This window comes from Phoxinus phoxinus, assembly GCF_949152265.1.
Source record: "Phoxinus phoxinus genome assembly, chromosome: 4".
In the NCBI taxonomy this organism is placed as follows: domain Eukaryota; kingdom Metazoa; phylum Chordata; class Actinopteri; order Cypriniformes; family Leuciscidae; genus Phoxinus; species Phoxinus phoxinus.
The window spans coordinates 33773069-33797526 of NC_136879.1; the positions used below are offsets into that span (position 1 = coordinate 33773069).

The 24458-nt window shown below is 37.0% G+C and overlaps 2 protein-coding genes across 3 annotated transcripts; one reads left to right on the top strand and one right to left on the bottom strand.

The window, feature by feature from the left end:
* Positions 1-5505: 5505 nt before the first annotated feature.
* sars2 (seryl-tRNA synthetase 2, mitochondrial) lies at positions 5506-15353 on the bottom strand. 2 transcript variants are annotated; one of them, XM_079610613.1, is made up of 16 exons: positions 15027-15353; positions 14808-14903; positions 14345-14374; positions 14001-14141; positions 12683-12737; positions 10441-10504; positions 10252-10357; positions 10017-10064; positions 9036-9144; positions 8332-8377; positions 8134-8221; positions 7869-7981; positions 7451-7544; positions 7122-7214; positions 6274-6339; positions 5506-6193 (listed from the first exon to the last, which is right to left on the bottom strand). In XM_079610613.1, exons 1-16 carry the CDS (start codon positions 15291-15293, stop codon positions 6068-6070), a joined length of 1542 nt encoding a protein of 513 aa, XP_079466739.1. In that variant the 5' UTR covers positions 15294-15353; the 3' UTR covers positions 5506-6067. The 2 variants fall into 2 exon arrangements, with proteins under 2 accessions (XP_079466739.1, XP_079466740.1); XM_079610614.1 differs by lacking the exons at positions 5506-6193; positions 6274-6339 and adding an exon at positions 6603-6751.
* An 868-nt stretch (positions 15354-16221) lies between these two features.
* Positions 16222-23515, top strand: LOC306997878 (kelch repeat and BTB domain-containing protein 8). Its single transcript, XM_079611441.1, has 5 exons — positions 16222-16775; positions 17343-17508; positions 19040-19118; positions 19461-19688; positions 19777-23515. Exons 1-5 carry the CDS (start codon positions 16773-16775, stop codon positions 21299-21301), a joined length of 2001 nt encoding a protein of 666 aa, XP_079467567.1. The 5' UTR covers positions 16222-16772; the 3' UTR covers positions 21302-23515.
* The last annotated feature ends 943 nt before the right edge of the window (positions 23516-24458 follow it).

Here is a 24458-nt window from a genome sequence, read left to right on the forward strand (position 1 = left end):
CTGTTTTTTTGCCGTCGGATTCTGTTCCCCCCCTCTCATTTTTCTTATCAGTGAGGTTCAAATACTCAACAAACTTTTGTTTTGCACTTGTCCCCTATAGCCTAGTGGTCTAAGCACTGACATTTAACACTTTTGGGATTTTGACGACCAGAGTTCAAGTCCCGGGTCATCGTTTTTTTTTCTTTCTTTTTTTTCATACTTTTGGGATTTTGACGACAGGTCCGGGGTCATCGTTTTTTTTTTTTTTTTTTTTTTTTTCAAACTTTCCTATCATGGTTAAAAGAAAAAAGATATTCTTTAAACTGATGGCAGTTAAGCTCCATCCACAAAAAAATTGAATCAGCCTTTTTTTAAGCCACTTCATCAAAACCTCTCATAATGAGGGTGGGGGAACGGATTCCGACAGCTGTTTTTTGCCGTCGGATTCTGTTCCCCCCCCTCTCATTTTTCTTATCAGTGAGGTTCAAATACTCAACAAACTTTAGTTTTGCATTTGTCCCCTATAGCCTAGTGGTCTAAGCACTGCCAATTAACACTTTTGGGATTTTGACGACCAGAGTTCAAGTCCCGGGTCATCGTCTTTTTTTTTCTTTCTTTTTTTTCATACTTTTGGGATTTTGACGACAGGTCCGGGGTCATCGTTTGTTTTTTTTTTTTTTTTTTTTTTTTTTGTTTTTCGTACTTTCCTATCATGGTTAAAAGGCAAAAGATATTCTTTAAACTGATGGCAGTTAAGCTCCATCCACAAAAAAATTGAATCAGCCTTTTTTTAAGCCACTTCATCAAAACCTCTCATAATGAGGGTGGGGGAACGGATTCCGACAGCTGTTTTTTTGCCGTCGGATTCTGTTCCCCCCCTCTCATTTTTCTTATCAGTGAGGTTCAAATACTCAACAAACTTTTGTTTTGCATTTGTCCCCTTTAGCCTAGTGGTCTAAGCACTGACATTTAACACTTCTGGGATTTTGACGACCAGAGTTCAAGTCCCGGGTCATCGTTTTTTTTTTCTTTCTTTTTTTTCATACTTTTGGGATTTTGACCACAGGTCCGGGGTCATCGTATTTTTTATTTTTATTTTTTTTTCATACTTTCCTATCATGGTTAAAAGGCTAAAGATATTATTTAAACTGATGGCAGTTAAGCTCCATCCACAAAAAAATTGAATCAGCCTTTTTTTAAGCCACTTCATCAAAACCTCTCATAATGAGGGTGGGGGAACGGATTCCGACAGCTGTTTTTTGCCGTCGGATTCTGTTCCCCCCCCTCTCATTTTTCTTATCAGTGAGGTTCAAATACTCAACAAACTTTAGTTTTGCATTTGTCCCCTATAGCCTAGTGGTCTAAGCACTGCCAATTAACACTTTTGGGATTTTGACGACCAGAGTTCAAGTCCCGGGTCATCGTCTTTTTTTTTCTTTCTTTTTTTTCATACTTTTGGGATTTTGACGACAGGTCCGGGGTCATCGTTTGTTTTTTTTTTTTTTTGTTTTTTTTTTTGTTTTTCGTACTTTCCTATCATGGTTAAAAGGCAAAAGATATTCTTTAAACTGATGGCAGTTAAGCTCCATCCACAAAAAAATTGAATCAGCCTTTTTTTAAGCAACTTCATCAAAACCTCTCATAATGAGGGTGGGGGAACGGATTCCGACAGCTGTTTTTTTGCCGTCGGATTCTGTTCCCCCCCTCTCATTTTTCTTATCAGTGAGGTTCAAATACTCAACAAACTTTTGTTTTGCACTTGTCCCCTATAGCCTAGTGGTCTAAGCACTGACATTTAACACTTTTGGGATTTTGACGACCAGAGTTCAAGTCCCGGGTCATCGTTTTTTTTTTCTTTCTTTTTTTTCATACTTTTGGGATTTTGACGACAGGTCCGGGGTCATCGTTTTTTTTTTTTTTTTTTTTTTTTTTTTTAACTTTCCTATCATGGTTAAAAGAAAAAAGATATTCTTTAAACTGATGGCAGTTAAGCTCCATCCACACAAAAATTGAATCAGCCTTTTTTTAAGCCACTTCATCAAAACCTCTCATAATGAGGGTGGGGGAACGGATTCCGACAGCTGTTTTTTGCCGTCGGATTCTGTTCCCCCCCCTCTCATTTTTCTTATCAGTGAGGTTCAAATACTCAACAAACTTTAGTTTTGCATTTGTCCCCTATAGCCTAGTGGTCTAAGCACTGACATTTAACACTTTTGGGATTTTGACGACCAGAGTTCAAGTCCCGGGTCATCGTCTTTTTTTTTCTTTCTTTTTTTTCATACTTTTGGGATTTTGACGACAGGTCCGGGGTCATCGTATTTTTTTATTTTTTATTTTTTTTCATACTTTCCTATCATGGTTAAAAGGCAAAAGATATTCTTTAAACTGATGGCAGTTAAGCTCCATCCACAAAAAAATTTAATCAGCTTTTTTTTAAGCCACTTCATCAAAACCTCTCATAATGAGGGTGGGGGAACGGATTCCGACAGCTGTTTTTTTGCCGTCGGATTCTGTTCCCCCCTCTCATTTTTCTTATCAGTGAGGTTCAAATACTCAACAAACTTTTGTTTTGCACTTGTCCCCTATAGCCTAGTGGTCTAAGCATTGACATTTAACACTTTTGGGATTTTGACGACCAGAGTTCAAGTCCCGGGTCATCGATTTTTTTATTTTTTATTTTTTTATCCCATACTGTCCTATCAGGATTAAAAGGCAAAAAAATGATTTAAACTGATGGCAGTTAAGCTCCATCCACACAAAAATTGAATCAGCCTTTTTTTAAGCCACTTCATCAAAACCTCTCATAATGAGGGTGGGGGAATGGATTCCGACAGCTGTTTTTTTGCCGTCGGATTCTGTTCCCCCCCTCTCATTTTTCTTATCAGTGAGGTTCAAATACTCAACAAACTTTAGTTTTGCATTTGTCCCCTATAGCCTAGTGGTCTAAGCACTGCCAATTAACACTTTTGGGATTTTGACGACCAGAGTTCAAGTCCCGGGTCATCGTCTTTTTTTTTCTTTCTTTTTTTTCATACTTTTGGGATTTTGACGACAGGTCCGGGGTCATCGTTTGTTTGTTTTTTTTTTTGTTTTTTTTTTTGTTTTTCGTACTTTCCTATCATGGTTAAAAGGCAAAAGATATTCTTTAAACTGATGGCAGTTAAGCTCCATCCACAAAAAAATTGAATCAGCCTTTTTTTAAGCCACTTCATCAAAACCTCTCATAATGAGGGTGGGGGAACGGATTCCGACAGCTGTTTTTTTGCCGTCGGATTCTGTTCCCCCCCTCTCATTTTTCTTATCAGTGAGGTTCAAATACTCAACAAACTTTTGTTTTGCACTTGTCCCCTTTAGCCTAGTGGTCTAAGCACTGACATTTAACACTTCTGGGATTTTGACGACCAGAGTTCAAGTCCCGGGTCATCGTTTTTTTTTTCTTTCTTTTTTTTCATACTTTTGGGATTTTGACCACAGGTCCGGGGTCATCGTATTTTTTTTTTTTTTTTTTTTTTCATACTTTCCTATCATGGTTAAAAGGCTAAAGATATTATTTAAACTGATGGCAGTTAAGCTCCATCCACAAAAAAATTGAATCAGCCTTTTTTTAAGCCACTTCATCAAAACCTCTCATAATGAGGGTGGGGGAACGGATTCCGACAGCTGGTTTTTTGCCGTCGGATTCTGTTCCCCCCCTCTCATTTTTCTTTGCAGTGAGGTTCAAATACTCAACAAACTTTTGTTTTGCACTTGTCCCCTATAGCCTAGTGGTCTAAGCACTTACATTAAACACTTTTGGGATTTTGACGACCAGAGTTTAAGTCCCGGGTCATCGTTTTTTTTTTCTTTCTTTTTTTTCATACTTTTGGGATTTTGACGACAGGTCCGGGGTCATCGTATTTTTTTTTTATTTTTTTTTTTTCATACTTTCCTATCATGGTTAAAAGGCAAAAGATATTCTTTAAACTGATGGCAGTTAAGCTCCATCCACAAAAAAATTTAATCAGCTTTTTTTTAAGCCACTTCATCAAAACCTCTCATAATGAGGGTGGGGGAACGGATTCCGACAGCTGTTTTTTTGCCGTCGGATTCTGTTCCCCCCTCTCATTTTTCTTATCAGTGAGGTTCAAATACTCAACAAACTTTTGTTTTGCACTTGTCCCGTATAGCCTAGTGGTCTAAGCACTGACATTTAACACTTTTGGGATTTTGACGACCGATTTTTTTATTTTTTATTTTTTTATCCCATACTGTCCTATCAGGATTAAAAGGCAAAAAAATGATTTAAACTGATGGCAGTTAAGCTCCATCCACACAAAAATTGAATCAGCCTTTTTTTAAGCCACTTCATCAAAACCTCTCATAATGAGGGTGGGGGAACGGATTCCGACAGCTGTTTTTTTGCTGTCGGATTCCGTTCCGTATCAAAAACTGATAAAAACACATTCAAATCAAAATGATGGCAGACTGTGCATTTCTGCAATAATTATATTGAAATATAAAATCTTAGCAGAATATTTACAATGAAATTAAATAATTTTTCCAAACACAACGAATTGCAATTTCAGCTGAAAACCTACCCATGCAGGTGTCTTATTTTTAGTCTCTCTAAGTACATTTTTTCAGTCATCTTTTATCAAATCGGGATGCACAGTGCATGTGTGCAAACTGAACCATGCTTTCCCACTGCTGAAGAGCTGGAATGCCAGGAGAAGAAAAAGCTCTGCCAAATATTCAACGAATCTTCTGATGATGAGGAATTCATTGGATTTTAAATGTGATTCACACTTCCACAACTATGGGTTGTCTTCTCCAGGGAGAGAGAGTGTGGCGATATGGAAGAAATCCAGCTTTTCACTTTTCCTAATGGGCAGAAACCAATAAGGAAGTTAAGAGGAAATTTAATATAAAAGAGAGAGAGAAACAGAAGAGGAGGAGCGGGAAAAAAAAACGTGGTTATCTGAAAGGGACACACGCTACCTGAAGGCAGTCGTTGCTATTCGTTGCTGGCATCTCTGTGTATGAGCTATTTTCTGGGAAACTGATTTTTATTTTTTTACTTGACAAGTTTTGACTGATCTTTGGACCGATTTGCACATAAATTAAAAAGCAAAAGTTACGATGAAATGACGTGTAATGTTATGTAATTTAGATCCAATACGGTTCTGCCTTCAAAAACTCAAGTGTCTGTACAATTAAACAAACCATTGCATAAGTGGCATGCTGTTTAAAGCAACACGCTATAGATTTGAAAATGGTTTGATCAAATTCAATGTGTAGCAAGTGTTTAACCATGTGAATGCTGCAATGTTCAAAAGTTTCCTAATAAAATGTCCAAACATGCCAAAAATGGCCATAAGGGCCTTGATCCGATAACTGCTGCTTCCAGCTATAATTTTACATTTATTTATTTATTTAAAGGAAACTGAACAAAATGAAATTAAGTTAGGACAAAATTTATAGGACTTGTTTTGCTTGAGCTTATTTTAAGTAATTTGTACAAGCAGCAAAAATCTTTTTTTTTTTATTGAAGTTTCTGTTGCAACATCGAGGTCTAAGCTATCAGGTATGCTGAGGAATAGAGAAAATTCAGGTAACAAGTTTTTTTGATTTTGCAGCCTTGGCTAAATGGAAGAGACTCGATAATAACTGGAGATGTCATCACTCTGCTGCAAACGCTTCTTCAATGTCATTAACATCGATTCCATATGACAATATTAAATCTGAAGAATGATTACAACTGTGAGTGAGTCCGGACACATGTTGTCTAACTTTAAAACTTTAATAGAGTTAAAAATGTGTACAAATGCCAATTTCATTATTATTATTATTATGTTAAAATCACCAACAAAACCTTTATCTGGTGGAAAAAATTGACACCCCAGAGTGTACAACTAGTGAACAAAGCCATAGCAAATTTTTAGATGTCGCTGGTGGCATTTTATTGAAAATTTGGATAGGCCACATAAATGTTGTTTTTGGAAATAAGAGGTTTGAGACAATAAGACAAACACGTATATATACATTGCCTTCACTGTGGAGAATACAGTAAAAATAGTACTTCACTGAAGTCTGATATACTTTTAAGAAGTTATTTTGAGGTATGTCGCTTAGGTTGGTTTGGTCCCATATATTTAATAGGGGTGTATGTAGGTTTTTCTATCACATCCAAGCCAAGATAGTGCTGCAAGACTTCAGGAATCTGAACCGTCCCTTCCTAACAGAAGACAAACAGAGAGACAAAATTAATAATACAATGAATATCTGTTGAAAAATAATCGCTAGTTTAGTTTCTACCTTGGTTTGGTGTGTCTCCAAAATGGCAATGATGGTACGTGGAATAGCACAAGCTGTAGCATTTACCTAAAATATGAAAAATAAAGTGTTATTGACTGCTGCAGCTATTTTATACGGAAGCTCTGAACCGCAACGTAGAAAGAAAGAAAAAACATTACGAGAATAAAGTCTAAATATTACTAGAATAAAGTCTAAATATTTTGAGAATGTCAAAATTACGAGAGGTCTTACCTAGAAGTTTTTTTTGTGTGTGTATAAAGAAATGCGCTCTGTCTCGGACATGGATCTAAACTAAATAATTATGCATTTAAAATGTATCCAGAAAGGAATTACGGTGAAGAGGGAGACAGTACGGTTACTGTTGAGTGTTCTCGGCCCAGGTGGCGTTGAGTCAACGTGCCACATAAAGTTTGGATCAGCTAGATTGTGGTGCCTTTTTCCTCTTCCGGCGGAGTCTTCGTGCTCGTCTATATGCGTCCTAAGACAAATGCCATGTTGGTAGATTAGCACCTGTAGAATTTCCTTTTGTTGAAAGCCCAGATAGAAGTAAAAAGCTACAATTATATTTAGATCCATGTCAGAAGCAGTTCGGCTTAACGAGTGCATTTCTTTACAATAAAATAAATAAATAAATAAGAACTTCTATGGAAGACTTTATTCTTGAAATGTTTAGTCTTTTTTTAATAGATTTTTTTACGTTGCGGTTCAGGGCTTCCGTAATTTCCGTAATTATCCCCTATAATCATATTTAAAAAAAAAAATTTATAAACAACAACAAATATAATGGACATATTGCAGCCATGGCTCACCATACTGTTATTAAGATGGTATTATAAATAGCCTCTTACTGTATGCGCATACTTAGGGTTTCCATCATTTCCCTCATATAGAATGTTTAGACGTCGGCTCTGGTAGTCTGTGCAGTTTGAGGCACTGGAGATCTGATAAAGGGCTAAGTAAGTTGATATTCAACAAAAGGATGCAAAAGTAGAAATATATTCCTCTTTTTGACAAGCAAAAGCAGAAAATAATTCAAATAGCAAATACATTCTTATACATAAAAATACAAAAAATGCCATTTTATTATTCTTGTTGATGGTTCTCTTTTTTTTAATGCATTAATCTAATGATCAATTACACTGACTACTAACTCTTCATTTTAAAATACAGTTCCAACCTCTCCAAAGCTGCCACGTCCTGGCATCCATGCCTCAATATCATACTTTCGGAAGGCAGGAGGCCCCAATTCTTGAGTGGGCATATCCAAGACTCTGTGAGGGAAAGAATTACTATTACTATTTTATTAGCAATTATCCATCTACTGGTTTCATATCTACATATTTTCCTAGTATTCACTGACTGACCACTGACAGCAAGTGAAAACTCACAACAAATATTTACTTCTTAGTGTGAATAAACTTTAAGAACCACTGTTAGCCCAATAAATACCGTACTTAAAATAAATGCTTTTAAGGTTTTAATGCCATACCATTTTCAAAATAATATGAATGTCACATTTTCTAAATCAAAACATGAATGAACTAACTATGCTTAATCTTAGTGTGTGTAAACATTGGTTAGATTTTAGACAAAACCTGTAATGAAGCTTTAGGGAAGAGAAAATCTCCTTCTGTAACATGACAAATTCATCCAGCAATTGGGAACTCTCCTCTCCCGTCTCATTCGAAGTCACACCGAACATTTCAATCTGCATAAAAGTAAACAAAGAAAACACCCTAAAGGTAACAGATAAATGTTCATAGTACTGCAATTACATTCATCTTGACATCAAGGATCTTAACTTTTCTGCTTTTCTATTTTTATTTAATTTCCATACTACCACTTCTGTTTTCTGATTACCTTGTTAAAATGGTGAACTCTGTAGAGCCCCCAGGTCTCTCTTCCAGTATCTGTTTCTGCTCGATAACATGTGCTACTACAGATGGTCCTAGAACATAAAAGCAATACAAATGACACTTTATGCTTGCATCAATCAAAGAAAAGCTTAATGTAGCATTCAGACGATCAATCAATAGGTAAATCAGGGACTTTTTATACCTGACAGGTAAATCCTTCAAATTTACAGCATGATCCATGAAATATCCTAGTAAAATATAGGTAATCATCAATTCATTGTGAAGTTTTTTTTTTTGCTAACCTAACATTTGATGCCAACTGGTCTATATTTTAGTATAATTCTATTAATAGTAACAACTTAAAATAAAATACCGGTCAAAAGTTAGGAATAATTAAGAGGTTTTAATTGTTGCTCAATTATTAATAATGAATTTTTTCTGCTTAATATTTTTGTGGAAACCATGATGCATTTTTTCACGATTCCTTGATGAATAGAAAGTTCAATCAACAGCACAGAATGATTTATGAAGTATCGTGAGACTGAAGACTGCATTAATGGTTTCTGAATATTCAGCTTTGCCATCACAATTTTTTTTTTTTTTAAACATTCAAATTGAAAGTTTATTTTTTATTTTTTATAATATTTCATAACATTCCTTTTTTTACTGTATTTTTGTTCAAATAAATGCAGTCTAGGTAGCTGTCTTACCATAAGACAGTTCTTTCAAAAATATTTTAAACATCTTAACTATTCCAAACTATTGAATAGTAATGTATGAATGTAACAAAAAATGACTTTTGTTTTAATTTATAACAAAACTTATAATTCACATTTTTTATTATCTTTGAATTATCATATATCATAAGATTAATGATCATATCACAGAAGTTCATGCTTTTATCACCTGCCACTCCTACTTCCCCTGTTCCAGCAAGATTGAGGTCAGGAAAGCGTGACGGGTCCAGAGAGTACACCTGTGATTTATGAGCATGAGGCTGCATCCCACAACCTTCCTGAACAGATGCAAAAACAGCACAAATATCATGGAGATTCATGGGGATTCTTTATAGGTTACTACAGTTGTCACTACATTATATTTCCATTAAGAATCTTAATACACAGCTGCATCTAAAGTATTCAGTGTAAATGATTTTAGATTATATTGCTAAAGCCATTAGTCACAGTAGTATGTGACAATGAAGATCTAATTAAGGCCCTGTTTACACTAGTGCGTTTTCAATTAAAAATGCAAAAATTTTTCATCCGGAGTTTTCGATCCTAGAAAACAGACTTTTGGAAACGCTGCAGACCCCATTTTAGTTTGAAAACTCTGGGTTGCGTGTCAGTGTAGAAGACGGACCAAAACGGAGACTTTTAAAAACGAAGCTTGGCTGCCCACATTCACTCGTCTCTCTCAACGGCTCTGTAACAGACCAGCCTTGACGACCGTGTAAACAAAGAGACGGAACTGGAAGCTTTGCTGACTTTGTTGTCCTTTTTAGCAGCCATTGTGTAGTTAAACTCAGCATTTTGTACTGCAGATGCCTATATGCGCAGGAGGCAAGCTATTATTAGAGCAATCGGCAACAATTGGCTAAGGGCTAATGTGACGTTTCTGGTCGTGTAGTGTGGACGGAGATCTTTTCTGAATTGCAGTGGAAACGCCAGTATGGACTAAGATTGTTTTCATTTTAAAACGCCTTTGTTCAAACATTTATAGTTGTGAAAGCTCTTCAAAATTCAGGAATAGTTTAAAACAAAATAAAAACAATCAGAGATATCTCCGAAATGGAATGCAGAATTTTGGATACCATAAATGTAATAAAAATGTTGTTACATAGATATCATTCATTACACCGTAAGATTAGAACAAAGCGATACTCACAAAAACCACTGATTTTAACATGTCAGGAACAACCATGGGAATAAAGCCCTGTAAAATGTTAAAAATTCAAAACTGAGTTAAGTGTACTCAACCGAAACATTAATGTTGAAATGGATCAGTCGATATGAAATCAAAATTGATTTACTTACTTTTCTTTTTTAAATAATAAGTTCCTTTATGGGTGGAGGGTGGAGACATTATTCCAAATAACAGAAATAGTTAAAAACATACTAACCAATTTCTGAAGAAGATCCATAGTAAAATTTTGCAAGGCAAACTGAAGTCTGGCCCCTGCCCCTCTCAAGTAGTACGATCTGTGCCCTGACACATGGGCAAGCCGTCTAAGAGGAAAGAGATGCAAATGAAAAACAAATAAAAATAAATAATTTACTTAAATTAAAACATGACAGAGAAAACATCTAACCTCTGTCTTATGATGTCAAGACCCTCTCCAATTTCCAGGTGGCCTTTTGGTTTGAAATCAAATTCTATGGTGGACACATGACACTACATTAAATTACAATATTCTTTTGTGCAACATTTCCTAGCATTTACAAAACATTTGACCAGGTTAGGAAATATTTCAGGTCAGTCACACCATGTATTGATCAAAACTGCAAGCATTGGTAAAGCAGCTAATCCAATGAGCAAAAATGTATTTACAAATATCAGCAACATAATACAATTAATATATAAACTAACATTATAATATACAGTCATGGCCAAAATGGTTGGCACCCCTGGTAAATATGATCAAAACTGGCTGTAAAAAATGAATCTGCATTGTTTATCCTTTTGATCTTTCATTCAAAAAATTGCCAAAATTCTAACCTTTCATTGAAGCAAGAGAATTGAAAGTGGGGCTAAATCACATTATGAAATAAAGGTTTTTCTCCAAAACACGTTGGCCACAATTATTGGCACCCTTTTATTAAATACTTTTTGCAACCTCCTTTTGCCAAGATAACAGCTCTGAGTTTTCTCCTATAATGCCGGATGAGTTTGGAGAACACCTGACAAGAGATCAGAGACCATTCCTCCATACAGAATCTCTCCAGATCCTTCAGATTCCCAGATCCATGTTGCTGCTTCTTCTCTTCAGTTCAGCCCACTCATCTTCTATAGGGTTCAGGCCAGGGATTGGGATGGCCATTGCAGATCTCGGTTTTGTGCTCAGTGACCCATTTTTGTTTTGATTTTGATATTTGTTTTTGGATCACTGTCCTGTTGGAAGATCCAAACATGGCCCGTTATAAGATTTCTAGCCCCGGCTGTTAGGTTTCGATTTTTTATCTGTTGGTATTTGATCCAATCCATGATGCCATGTATCTGAACAAGATGTCCAGGACCTCTGGCAGAAAATTAGGCCCACAGCAGTAAAGATACAGCAGAGTATTTCATTTTACACATGGGGTACTTCTGTTTGCTGCCAAAAGAGTTATTTTTTTGTTTCATCTGACCATAGAACCCGTCCCGTTTGAAGTGCCAGTCGTGTCAGGTACTTTTCAAACGTTCTATGGACAGAGGAACCAAAAAAATAGCTTTTTTGGCAGCAAACACTTAAGATGGGGTTGGTGCACACAGGGATAAAAAAGTACCCCATGTGTAAAATGAAATACTCTGCTGTATCTTTACTGCTGTGGGCCTAATTTTCTGCCAGAGGTCCTGGACATCTTGTTCAGATACATGGCATCATGGATTGGATCAAATACCAACAGATAAAAAATCGAAACCTAACAGCCGGGGCTAGAAATCTTATAACGGGCCATGTTTGGATCTTCCAACAGGACAGTGATCCAAAAACAAATATCAAAATCAAAACAAAAATGGGTCACTGAGCACAAAACCGAGATCTGCAATGGCCATCCCAGTCCCTGGCCTGAACCCTATAGAAGATGAGTGGGCTGAACTGAAGAGAAGAAGCAGCAACATGGATCTGGGAATCTGAAGGATCTGGAGAGATTCTGTGTGGAGGAATGGTCTCTGATCTCTTGTCAGGTGTTCTCCAAACTCATCAGGCATTATAGGAGAAAACTCAGAGCTGTTATCTTGGCAAAAGGAGGTTGCAAAAAGTATTTAATAAAAGGGTGCCAATAATTGTGGCCAACGTGTTTTGGAGAAAAACCTTTATTTCATAATGTGATTTAGCCCCACTTTCAATTCTCTTGCTTCAATGAAAGGTTAGAATTTTGGCAATTTTTTGAATGAAAGATCAAAAGGATAAACAATGCAGATTTATTTTTTACAGCCAGTTTTGATCATATTTACCAGGGGTGCCAACAATTTTGGCCATGACTGTATGTTAACATAATACATAATACAGTTCTGCTCATATTATCCCTGCCCATGGCAGAATATGCAAGATGTTGAGATTTTTTTTAAAGAAGATAATAAAAATGCATGTTGTTTATATTCAGTACTGCCCCCCCCCCCCCCTCCCCCCTCCCCTGATAAAGCTGCTGAAAAAAAAAATACACATTTCAAACACTGATCTCATTGCTAGAGATTTATTGTAAATTGCTGCAAGAAATATAACACAAAGTCAAAACTCAAGGTCAGGGAAACCCATGGCAGCTGCTTCAAATCATACTCCAAATTGTATTTTTGCCCAAACCGATTTCAAGAAATGGATATGATGGTTTATGGCTTTATTCAAATAAATTTACCTCGTCTCTGACCAACCAATTCAACCACTCTTGCCTGGCTCTCATCTCCGATGGGCTAGGAGAAAAAACAAAAAAATTAAATAAAAGACATTCCTGTCAAAGCAAGTGTAGGCAATGTTATTCATAAACACTTTGTCATACTGGATGAAACTCTCTTCACATCCTGATAGCAATCAATAATAGAAGTCGTCTAAATGTTTAAAAAAATGTACATATATATTTTATATATATATATAGCGCTTTTAACAATGTAGACCGTTTCAAAGCTGCTTTACAGGGATAAACGTATAATTGAAGGTAACAGATTGTTTCGGCTTTATAGCGGTTCTTGAATAATGTTACTTTCCAGCTAAAGTTAGTTTTGATTGATTAACGTCCGTCGAAAGGATAATTTGTTATTAAATTAGGGGCCGCTAAGACGACACCGTTCTCTCTAAACAGACTTTAAACGCGAACCTGTGAGAAATGCTGATGGCGCTCACGTGTGCATCAAAAATTAATTCTATAGTTATGTGCGTTTGAATATATGTGAGCATGTTTGTAATTCCCTACAAACCATGCCTAAACAAACTACTTCTGTGGAAGTCTCAGGTCGGAACCCAAAAAAATGTTCGTCCAATTATTGCATTTGGTCCAAATGCAATGACTGGATGTCCTACCTGGCTGTCAACATATGTATTTCCATACCCTCCTCCGCACACCCTGCTCGCAGACATCACGCGTCAGCAGAGATGATGCAATGCAGAGTTGTAGACAGTTACCGAGCGCCGCAAACAAACAACAGCCACTTTTACAGTTCCTCCTGAACCAAAACAACGAGCTTATGCTGCGTTCACGCCATGTTGTTACTACAGTAATTAAGAGATGCTTGATGTTATACTCGGAGCTGTTCACGTCCTCGGACTTATGCCCATCTATGGCAACACTGTCAACGCTGAAATGAACCGCTCTGGCTGTGCGTGCTCATGTGTTTTGAAGGAAGCGTGGCTTTGGAAAGCACTCTGAAGGGAGGGTGGGATCTTGCGCTTTCTAAGCTAGCTTACCTCTCCAAAATTGCCTACCCAGCTTTCCTGATTTTTCAGTTATTACAGAAGCATTAAAAGAATCCATTATGATGTGTATGTTTTTGTATACTGTTATTTGACTAGGTGCAAATCTGATACTTGGATTTGGTTCCTTTAACATTTAGTAATAAATTGTTTCATAACTTAATAGCAGTTAATAGGAATGGTTTTACTATTTTTTTTATAATACATAATATTTCCTTTTACATTTTACTTTTTTTTTTTTTTTTTATGAAAGGTGAGTGGTCCCTTACCACACTTGGATGTGTTCTGTTGGGCAGTCGTAGAGCGCGGCAGTAATGTTCTTTCTCCAGCTCACACTCTTGCAGATACAACTGACTAAGTTTCTCCCTGAGTGCTCTTCCTTCTTCTCTCGCACTGTTGTACTCCACATGCTGTCAAGTACAAAGCAGGGAGAGAATGTCATACAAATATTCCTATACATACTACATATCGCAAAGCAAGCAGAAAAAACACTAAAATACAGCAGCTTTCAATTTTAAAAAGCTTTCATGCTTTTATTAATTAAAAAGCCCGCATTTAATTCTTCAAACTAAAGATTAGAGTGTTATGCAATTCAAAAAAAGCTGGTACTTACACTAGACAAAGTGGATTTGTCATGTTCATCCTGAAACGGAAAAGAGTGGTAAAAATGGACTGAACCAAATTTTCATCCAGAAATAAGCCACAAATGATAGCAACATTAACATTTGTTTTAACATGTTATTAAGTTAAGGAATACAGTTAATTATTTCTACCGACTATAAAGTATTCTATTGACTATTCAAAGAGAAAATAGCCAAAATTCTTCTTCTTCTTCTTTCAAATTTACCTTCACCAACCATTTTTGGGTAAACTGTTAAATAAGTATAAAGCAGTGTGTATATTTTATGCACTGTAATAATACATATTTGTTGTAATTTACCCCCACCATTGATCTTTTAGCTTAACTGTACATACAGGAATAACATAGCACACTGCAGGAAACGTCAACTGTCCAATGTAAAGTACCCACACTTCATATTGAAACTCTTGTTATGTACATTATTATGAACACTTACTACAAGAGCGCGGACTTTGCCACTGATCACAAGCTTTCTCTTTTCCAAATCTGATATTTCTTTTTGCACCTTCTGTAGTTTCTTCCAGACTGAGACCTAGACACACATTGTACCACACAGGCGTTCCATTAGCGTTTTCACATGCATTAACTTATCTGAAAATATCAGTTTAACGAATGTCTGTGCAGCAGTATTGTTTTAATGCATGCTGTGTCTTACTATAACTTCGACATCAGCTGCCCGCAGATCTCCTTTCCGATTGTCCACCTCCGCTGTCACCGCATCTGTCTCATCGCACACACGCTGCATGTCTAGCTCGGGTTTGTGACTGTACCCTTCCCGTACATGCTCATAGAGGCTGCTTCTGACCGGTCGAGAGGAGCAAGGTCGGCAGGACCATCTAAATCCACTGCTGACATTTAGTCTCGAAGACGTAAGTAGATAAAAAGAGCAACACCGTGTAACTGCCCTTACAGAGGACGCCATGGTTAACGGGTTGACAGTTTAAATGTACGGAAGCCGAGAGGAGTCATTTCGTCTAAATTCAATTGGAAATGCGTATTGACAGTGATACTTTTTACAATTAATTATTATTATTTTAGTCTATTGTTATTATTCTTATAAATGAATAAATTGGAAATCTTATTACACTTTGATTTTTTTTTTTGCTGTAGTTTTATATATTTTGCCGTAGTAGTGCTCATATAAATATAGTGAAAATTATAGTTCGTTTGCAGGGACTTTTACTATGAAAACCATAGTAAATATTCTTGCAAGCTTTTACTGTCGGAGTTTGTTTTCACCCGACAAACTGAACATCAATCAGTGTTTGTCGGTGTCTGTTGGGGCAGTGTGAAATTTACAGTTGGTTTTCATTACATTCAAAATACAATGGCCAACTTGTTTGTTGGTGTTTGATGTCTGTCTGGAATTAACTGGCCTTAAGAAAGGAGAAACAATTAAAGAGTTCCTAGAATTGTGTATACCGGTACATATTTTCCCAGAATAAGGATGTTATTAACCAAAAAGTTATTTATCCAAACAAGTCCATAAACAACGTATTTTTGAGAAAAGGAAAAAGTAAATCAAAATGTACTCTTTGGTTTCATGATTATCCTTAATATTTTATTTATTTAATTTATTGATACTTTTTTTAAATCAAATTTTCATAAATATAGTAGGTTTACTACTACACCTATCAGAACCTTGTTCAGCTAACGTTACACCTATCAGAACTATACTAACGTACTACTATCAAAACCCTAATTTTATAATTTTGTTGAATGAAGTAAGACTGGATGTATGCTAAACAGTTTTAGAGACTTTCCGAATAAGAACGCTGTCAAGACTTTAAATATGTGGAATTAACAAAATATTTATTTGTGTGATTATCTCCCTCTTTTCTTTCGCTTCAGACTCTTATCAAACGGAAGTAAATATCCGTCACATCCGGTACATTGGCCTATTTATTACTAAAGCGGAAGTCTAGTATGTTGTTCCGGCAAGTGACAGAATCGGCTTGCTTCGCCTCCAATCATGGCGCAATGCTGGCAGCTGTGAGAAATAGTTGCAATAGACATTACTGGTCAAACAATCATCCATTTTTCCTGTGACTACGGTGCTTACGGCCAGTCCGGATTACAGCCACTATTAATCTACTAACGTTACATGGGGCCGCGGTCGTCAAGGTGGATATATCAGGCGCGCGTGTATATTTCTGAGCTGAAATGCTAAGGATGTGCAACACACCGTAATGAGCCGAACAATTTGCGCTGAAACTACCCAGGAAGGTCAAGGCGTTGTGAACGGGCCGAAGGGTGTCAGGCCGTCTGTACCATTGTGGCACCCTGATAGCCTTGATACACAAAATCGAACTCAAGACGCACCAAGAATTAAGAGACTGCCCGTTACCTAGAGCTATACTGCTAGGGTCAACTCGCTCTCTGATAGAAACCTTCACCTCTCATGGTAATATTTGAGAAAATATACATGTTTTGTTTTTATGGACAAGAGTGTTTTATGCTCGCTGATGTATTTGTTCGTGTCAGTTTGCATTGCAATATTCTGGTTTATTTACTTATGGTGCGCAGCGTGAAGAATCAGGTCAGTCAACACCATTGCTAATATTCACCAAACAGATATTATCTATAGATAGTTTTGGGAAATGTTTTGACGAAGAAACTGCTGGAAATAGCAGATTATTTTATAATTAAAGTCAGGAAAATTAACAAAATTACAGTCTTAACATTTTTGAAAGTTTCTATTGGTGAATATTTTTTGTATGCATTTATACCAGTAGTTGTGCTCAACTCTAATATCAAATTTTTTCAATTCTAAAAAAAATTAGGGAACACTGAATATCTTCTAGAAATTATGGGACACGGTAAATATCTTCCCAGTTCAGGCCTAGAAACTGTCACGCTGTCACCAATCAGATCTGTCATCAATGTGCATTAAATGTAATCACAAGTATTATAATGTCAGAATAAGAGCATATAATGAGTAATGTATTTTTACATTAAATCCCTGCCACAGATGAGTGTCAGAGGCAGCACACTCAGAGGTGGTACGATTACCTGGCGACCACAGCCGTGGAAGGATGCAGATAGAGGCGGTGGAGAACCTCTCTCAGACAGTGACTCGGAGGAAGAGGATTTTCCTGATGACTACTCGACACCTTTGGGGGAATATGTAACTCAGGGTGAGATATTGGTTGTTTTTAAACATGGATTGTTTAGATTATGAAATATATAATTATATATTTATGGATTCTATAATGTAATTTCTTATTTAACATCTCATGAGAATGTATAGTACATGCTTTAATCTATCTTCCTCCTGTTTTATTGCTCTTTACACGTATGTCCTATAGCACAACAGCCACCGCGTTTGCAATAGGGTCCACCACAAGGCCCTGTTTACACCTGGTATTTACATGCGTTTTGGTCGATCTGATCACAAGTGGACGACGCTAAATAGAGGTGTAACCGGTGTCTAAAATGTTTTGAGCTTGTCCACTTTCGACCACTTCCAGAGGTAGTCGAAAAAGTCCGGATTGCTTTCATTGTGCAAATGCTCATGTAGTTGAATGTGTTCGAACAGCCACAAAAGACTACCTACTCTCCACGTACTGACCTAATGCTTAAACATTATGGGAAGCGCACTAGCCAGACGGGATTTAAACTTTGTCGGCTGGAGACGTTTAGTTTGAAGACTAAAAACATACCAAGCACTCACCATTCCTGATTTCTAACGCTGACTCACTGTGTTCGGTGTCATCTTGCGGCTGTCAGAGCAGAAACAAAAGCTGCTGTTCTCCATAAGTTTTTAGTTTTTCTCCAGCCGTGTTCATATGCAAATTGCGTGAGTTTATTTTATCCATTTGAAAGATTTGAAAAAGTCCATACATTTACCCATGCATAGACCCTCCCCTCGAAGAAATCAGGACAGAAGTGGTCGAAAGTGGACAAAAGAGACAGATTAAGGGTGCTTTCACACCTGCCTCATTTAGTTTGGTTGAATCGCACAAGTTAATTCTGACCAATCGAAGTGCAGTTATGGATACGATCAAGACACATCTGGCCAAAGAGTGATGTTGTCACGTGACTGCATTTTGGTTCGTTTCATCAACTAATTCGGACCAGAGCAATCAGTGTGGTGTGAAAAGGAACCAAAATGCTACATTTTATTATTTTTTGCCCTTGGTCCGAACCAAATGAACTGAACTACAGATGTGAAAGCACCCTAAAACACTAGATGTAAACAGGAATGTCTTCCTCTTCTATTTGTGATCTGAACGACCAAAATGCATCTTAATACCAGGTGTAAACCGGGGCAAAAGGTTTAAGGCCTGTGAAAAATGTTCATCAAGGGAAACCTGTAATGTAAAATGAAGGAATATTTATGTGTGCACTTCTTCTGGGTCACTATCCAAATAATGTACATTTGTAATGCAAAACAAAACAAATGTAAATAATAATCAGATATTATTATTAAATTTAAATAATACAAAATAGAAGCATTTTACTAGTGGTCACAGACCTTTGGACCCTAAAGATCCAGCCATGCCACGAGTAAAAAAACAATAAACTCCATTCTTCAAAAACAGCAAAACTAAAATGGCACCATATTCATCAAATGTGGAAGTGTGAGACCATTATGGAGACAATATGAATTTAATTAATTTAGCCACCGTTTTATCTTTTTGTGTTTTCCTCTGTCAACTCATTCAGGGTTAAAGCAGTTACTTGATGCTCAGCAGTTGTGTGATGTCACTCTGTTGGTGGAAGGAAAAAAGTTCATGTGTCACAGGTTGGTTTTGTTTTTTTCTGCTTTGAAGGTTATTTTTCTGATTGTCTTGTACATAAAAAGGTATTTTTCACAACTAGAATAATAAAAAAAAAGGCATACAATCTATTGTATTGTACAAATTAAATTGTATGGCACATTTTGTATGCTGAAATTATACACTACCACATCACAGGAATAAATTCTATATTAAAAAGAAAATACCAAATTTTTTTAATGAAATAAATGCAGCCTTGGTGAGTATAACATTCAAAAAAATCATACCAACCACAAACTTTGAAATGGTAGTGAAAATTGTTCTGTTTTGTTATGTGAACACTTTTTTTTCTTTCTTCTTTTTTTCAGAGTTCTTTTAGCAGCAGTCAGTCCGTATTTCCGTGCCATGTTTACCAGCCCTCTCGTAGAGTCACGTCTTACTGAGATCCGACTGGAGGAGGTGACGCCCTTTGTTATGGAGACAGTTATCCACTTTGTTTATACAGGAGAAGCAGGTCTTAGTCTCGACACAGCAGAGGATTTGTTTGTAGCGGCCAATCGTCTTCAAGTGATGCCCTTGCAGGACCTTTGCTCTAGGTATTATTTAGATGCTATCTTTTTTGTGATTGTTCTACCTTGTATCTTGTCTTGCTGATGCTCACATTTGTATCTTCCTGTTTATAAGGTTCCTTTTTGAACACCTGTCTGTGGAGAATTGCCTGGGCATGTACTCTCTGGCTCGTTCACATCATGACCAGCTGCTTCTTCGGGCTTCTTTGAGGTTGGTGGGTCAGCATTTCCCTCGAGTGTCTCGGCAGCGAGATTTCCTCCTGTTGGACCCAGGAACTCTTGGTAGCTTGTTGGAGTCTGATCGATTGGGTGTGGAGACCGAGACCGAAGTTTACGATGCAGCAAGGCGCTGGGCAGAATACCAGCCCGCTGATCGTTACATTCACATGCCCAGTTTGTTACGCCATTTACGTCCCGGCCTTTTGGGCCCTGAAGAGAACGTCAGAATGAACAAAGAACTTGGGCCTCGAGCCATTACCGACGGCATGGGAGGACCGCTGAGGCCTCGAGAAGGCATGTTTGAGAAGAAAATAGTCTGTGTAGATCTTAAGCCAAGGGAGGATGATTCTTTACAAGACAGGGACTTCACGGTGGATTGCTTTGACCCTCGTACAGGGAAGTGGGAGAAGCTGGCAGCCTTGGGCTCGTTGCTTTGCCCGGGCTGCATCGCTGTTGGAGGTCGACTGTTTGTGGCAGGCGGCATCCTGCGAAGTGGCCAGGTCTCATCATCACTGCATGAGTACGATGTCGTGGTAAACCGCTGGATTACACGGCCATTGATGGCTGAACCACGTGCGATGTTGGGTCTTCTTGGCTGTGGAGGTTTCTTATACGCTCTCGGTGGCTGTAACCGAACAGCGTTTCTAGACACGTGTGAAAGATTTGACCTTAATGCGCTGACCTGGGCATCAGGACCTCGTTTGCCATTGCCGTTGCGTTCTTTTGCTTGTGCTGCCCTTCGCTGTCGGCTCTACTTGCTTGGTGGTACCACACTGGAGCAGAGCAGGGCTGTGGTGCATGCTGGTGTGCTTATCTACCACACAGTTACAAGGACCTGGAGCCGTGTCGCCCTTGACTCTGGTGCCACCTGCCTGGCTGGAGGAGTAGCAGTACGTGGCGGTGTTTGTGCCGTTGGTGGTTACTTGCGCGATGCCGCCAAGTTCATCGATGGCAACTACACCCAGGCCGAACCACTAGATGCCACAGGACGCGTGTTGTTCTTCCGAGAGGGACGAGGATCTGGAGTGGAGCGGGAGGTCCCGGTTGGAGTAGAGCGAGGGGGTGGCGGTAGCGACCGTGCCCCTAGTCCGGTGGTTTTTCCAGGTCTGCCGAGGCGCATTGCTGCCGGTGGTGTGGCTAGATGGAAACGCAGGATATACGTTTTGGGTGGTGAGAACGGATCAAGATTTTATGATAGCGTCTACTGCTGGAAACCTGGCTGGAGAAGCTGGGTCCAAAGACGGGAGAAATTGCCAGGGGATACAGGAGGAGTTAGCCAGTTTGGGTGTACTACCCTAAAGTTCCCCAAAAAACACATTTTAGCACGTCTCCGGACTGCTCAACAGAAACGGGGGAAGGAGAAACGGCCGACCCGATCATGCAGAGTCATGCGGATCAACAGGGCGAATCAGGAAGTGTGATTTTCAAAGAGACAAATCGGCATTTCGGACAAGTTTATGCACCTACTTTTACATCTTTACTCTTAGTTGATGTCTAGATGTTTTGAAATGATTTTTTTTTTTTTTTCATTTTTGCAAGCTGAACGCAAGTTTTTCGTTTATTAAGTATTGACCGAAAATATACATAATATTTGGATATGATTTCAGATTTTTTGGCTCTTAATAAATTTTCTACAGATGCAAACATTTTATCTTAGAAACTGCAATCTTGGAGAATAATTAAATGTTTGAATCGCAGCAAAAAATAAAACCGGTTGTAAAGATGCTTGACTCAATGAATAAAAAGTCATTGAAGTTTATTCGAAAAGTTTTGCTTAAAGCCATTCCTGTGAGGATGAGTATAGTTTTACATGCATTAGAACATCAAGATTGCTACCCTTACAGCAGTTGATACTACTGTAAAGTCATAGGTCTTTAATATGGGTTCTCTCTTAAACAGTCTAAGAAACTTCTAAAATCTGTCATTTTAATTTATTTTTTTAATGACAATGGTGATGAATTACACTTATTAAACCGTTATTAAGCAACATCATGAGTTTATTTTTTTTCTTTCCTGGGTTTACACCAACCAGCATGTTTATGTAGTATCCCAAAATTTGCATTAAAAATGCTGGATGCAAAAACCACTATGCGAATAAAATATCCATAATGTTCTTAATAAATGTATACACTTCTCTTGCGATGGATGATTTTTCTCCCCAAAAAACATATGTATAAACTATGATTGAACTATGACACTATGACATTTACAGATTAAATAGTTTGATGTGCATTTGAAAGACACGTCTTTCCCTTAACTCTTTCCCCGCCATCGTATTTGAAAAAAGTTGTCCGTCAGCTGTTTTGATCATTTTTAGAAAACTTTCTGAACATGCGACATATTCAATGATTGAACAGAGCCTCTGCTTTTTATAACAAAAGTTATGTTTTTTTTTTTTTTATGTTGATGATCGCGTTATTTTACATTTGCATCTGCTTACATATGCTATGGCTTGTTTCTGCTTCTTTGCCTGTTTTTTTTTTTGAGCCAGAGATTTTGTACTTTTTCAGAAGATGTGGAATAGCGTCCCCCTACCAAATGACAGTGAAAACACGGAAAGCCAGAAAATTCAGTCAATGGCGGAGAAAGAGTTAAAGTCATGTGACTGGATACATTTCTTAGGTAAAACATGTTGCTCTGGTTATTCTGAAATTTGATCTGGCAAACGGTCGCTAGCATACAATGTTTTTAAGAGCATTTTATCTGTGCATTCTAAACCACAAGTTATTACATTTCATAAAGGAATGGCTTCGCCAATTTCTTTTTTCTTTTTGGTCAGTCAGGGTTAGCAATGAAAGTTTTTTTTTTTTTTTTTTTTTTTGACATTTCGCAAATTGTTTTAAATTACTTTATTTTACGTACAATACATATGATCATAACTGACATTGAAACCCAGATGATAAACGCTGATAAAAGCATGTAATTTTCAATGTGCTATTCAACTTTGTGTTGCAAACTCTACTGTATCTTAACTGATCCTAAATTTATGAAATGTTATATTTGAAAATGCATTTACAATACCAGTCCTGAATCCTTTTTTGATTTTTTTTTTTTTAAGACATCAAATGAAATCAAGAAATAACTCTTGGAGTTAAATTTCTCCCTTTTTAAATCTCACATTACTGAACTAACATTGAATAATAATGCAACACAACATGAGTCTTAACATTAACACAGTCTATGTTACAGTCCTTCAGTATCAAATGTGATTTTTGTAGTGTCCACTACAACATCTGTGGAGGTTTGAGTTAATTATGACAGTGATTGATGATTTTCTGCACATCGTTGTAACGCACTGTTCAGCTTGCCCTCAATGAAGTGGATCAGTAAACGTATCAGTAGTGCTTTAATGGCATCTTTTTGAGTTTAGCTGGTCATCTCATCTGAAATGTTTTAAACATAGAATTGCAATAGGAACCAAATGAATGCGTTTTGTATGATTTCATTGTTCTTTTTATCTTTAAGTTATTGTAATTTCGTCTTACAGTAACATTTTCTCAGAGACAAAAAGGACTCTGTATTTACATCTGATGTCAAACAGGTCTTTTTGTTTCAAAGACCTAGAATTGTCAAATATTGAACGTTGTTTGAATGGAAAGTCTGTGCTCTGGTTTTCATTAAAATAAATTGAACATAAGTCATTTTTTTGTGGTTTGTCTTTAGTGAATTGTTGTAGCCTTTAAAACCAGTAAAGTAGTGATAGTTTCACACACACAAGTGCAGGATTATTAACCAGGCCATAAAATATTTTTTTCCCTCCTCTTTTAGTGATTTCCAAATAAGGTGAGAACTGGGGAATTCACAGACCAGTGACTATTCTAATCAGTGATGTATTTTTAAAACCATAAATACTAAACATTGCTTTAGGTTTTATACATTGATGTCAAACACAAACGTGTTTCAAACAAGCAATTAAAGAGAGATTTAAAAAAAATTAATGGAAGAAAAAAAAATTCTGCTTATATAAAAGAAAAATGTAAATGCATATAAAAACTATTTTATTGTCTTTGTTATATTTAGTATATGTAGTATAGTAATATATAGTTAATTATGCATAATTTCATGTAACTAACACTAAACCAAACCCTAATCTAACCGTATAGTAAATACATGTACATAATTATACTCTTAAATGTTTTACACTAACAAAGAATTTCTCTTCTAATATTTTCTCGTATGCCTTTTTAAATAATATAATTTAACAATAATTTAAGTCCTCCGTTGTTTTGTTTTCAAGAGAAAGTACCACAGCATACAGTAAGCTAAGATGTAAGTTTGATTAACATGTAATGCTTAAAACTGTTAAAGTCCTTCCTGAGTGGCGAGTAATAAGTTAATTATTGTTGTTAATAATATTCCTTCATCAGCCCTTTTGCAATGTGGGCAAAGATCATGGATTTTACCCTCAAATCCTGTATGAAGAAAATTCTCCACAAGTGCTTCATCCATTGTGTTTGTTTCATATCCTGCCATCTCATAAATGAAATTAGCATCGTGTCCGTCTGCCTTCAAAAATGGAAAACGCTACAGCGAAACACACATCCATCAACAATGCAGCTGACATCAGTGTGATCATTG